The sequence below is a fragment of the Hipposideros armiger genome, unplaced genomic scaffold, assembly GCF_001890085.2.
Source record: "Hipposideros armiger isolate ML-2016 unplaced genomic scaffold, ASM189008v1 scaffold_821, whole genome shotgun sequence".
Taxonomy (NCBI): Eukaryota; Metazoa; Chordata; class Mammalia; order Chiroptera; family Hipposideridae; genus Hipposideros; species Hipposideros armiger.
The window spans coordinates 141,518-142,885 of record NW_017732171.1 but is presented as its reverse complement, the minus strand read 5'-3'; the positions used below and the strand labels follow the sequence as shown (position 1 = coordinate 142,885).

Below are 1,368 nucleotides of genomic sequence, written 5' to 3'. Positions count from 1 at the left end.
CAATGGGAAAATACAGGTTAGAGATTTTCAAAGTGTGTGTGTGTGTGTGTGTGTGTGTGTGTGTGTGTGTGTGTGAGAGAGAGAGAGAGAGAGAGAGAGAGAGAGAGAGTGCGTCCAGAAGTGCAGACAGAAAAACGTCTGTTATAAAACCCCAGAACTACCCTGAGGAGTCTCATCTGGGAAGATGGAAAGTAGTGCTCTTCTGTGTAGAGATACCTGAAAGTACTAGTTTCCTGAGGTAAGTGCATGGACACATTGACAAAAATAGGCCTTAGCGACATGTGTTACTCATCAACGAAATTGTAACACCGAATAGACTATTAGGCACACAGTAAGATGCATCGTGCTTAGCGTTTCACCGTTCTGACCTCTTCCTTTCACTCCCTTTCACTACGCCTGATGGCCAGGAGTAACAGTCTTGCCCACGTTCAGGAAAGGCCACCAGGTTCTGCTTCGTATCATGGGCACTGTTCACATCCGGATTTAGTCATCTTCCATGGGGTCACTGATCTCTTCATACACAACTCACATCTTTCTCTCCCGCAGCCTGTCGGCCCAGACACTACACTTCACTTTGCTGTGTCCCGACATCTTCTCACTCTCCTGACCAGAAGTGCTCGCTTTTCCTGGGGGACACAGTTCTTTCTGAGCCGGCTCCAAGCCAGGTGTTACTGGCAGTGGCTTCGTATCATTTTCTTCCCTTGCCGCCTTCATGGGCATCTCCTTCACGTGTTCTCTCTGTTGCACATTGGAAGCCTCCTGAGGACCTTCATCCTGATTCCAGGGGTTCTGATCTTCATCGGACTCACTCTCAGGCGATTTTGTGGTCCAATTACAAGGATGCATGAAAGACGGCAAGATGGTATGGAGACCTAGACAAATCCTGGTGTCATACATCTTTTTTATGTACATGTAGGTTTTTTTCTGTGAGTCTCCCAGCTTTGCCCACTCTTCCTTAGAAAAGTAAGTGGAAAGGTCATCGAAGGCCTTATAGTTCTCCTGTGATTTCTGGGACTCCTCCCTCAGTCTTTTTGCAGTGGAGCTGCGTGTGTTCATGGTGCTGGGAATGGTGTGAAGTCCTAGGGACACGGGCCGAGTCTCTCCAGTCCCAAGGCCAAGGATCCTCAGAAGTGAAGCGTCTGTGAGGGGTCGATCGGCGCCCAGATGAAAGCCGCAATTCAGCTCCCCAGGGGCCTTCAGCCACTCAGAACAGGTCGTGAACTGGGTTTGGCCCACTGGAAGCCAAGATAATAGAGGGGGAACTGAGGCAGGAGTGGAGTCTCTCCTACCATCCCGGCCCCAGAGCCAGGAACATCTTCTCCAAGCGGGTGGAGACAATGGTTTCTCCCGCTCGAAGCCAGGTTACCC

At 50.2% G+C, this 1,368-nt stretch overlaps 1 protein-coding gene across 1 annotated transcript; it reads right to left on the bottom strand.

Moving 5' to 3' along the window:
- Positions 1-483: 483 nt before the first annotated feature.
- On the bottom strand, positions 484-1,056 carry LOC109374413 (putative protein SSX6). The gene is given in 1 exon segment (XM_019628986.1): positions 484-1,056. A coding segment is annotated over 1 exon segment (573 nt).
- Between the last annotated feature and the right edge of the window lie 312 nt (positions 1,057-1,368).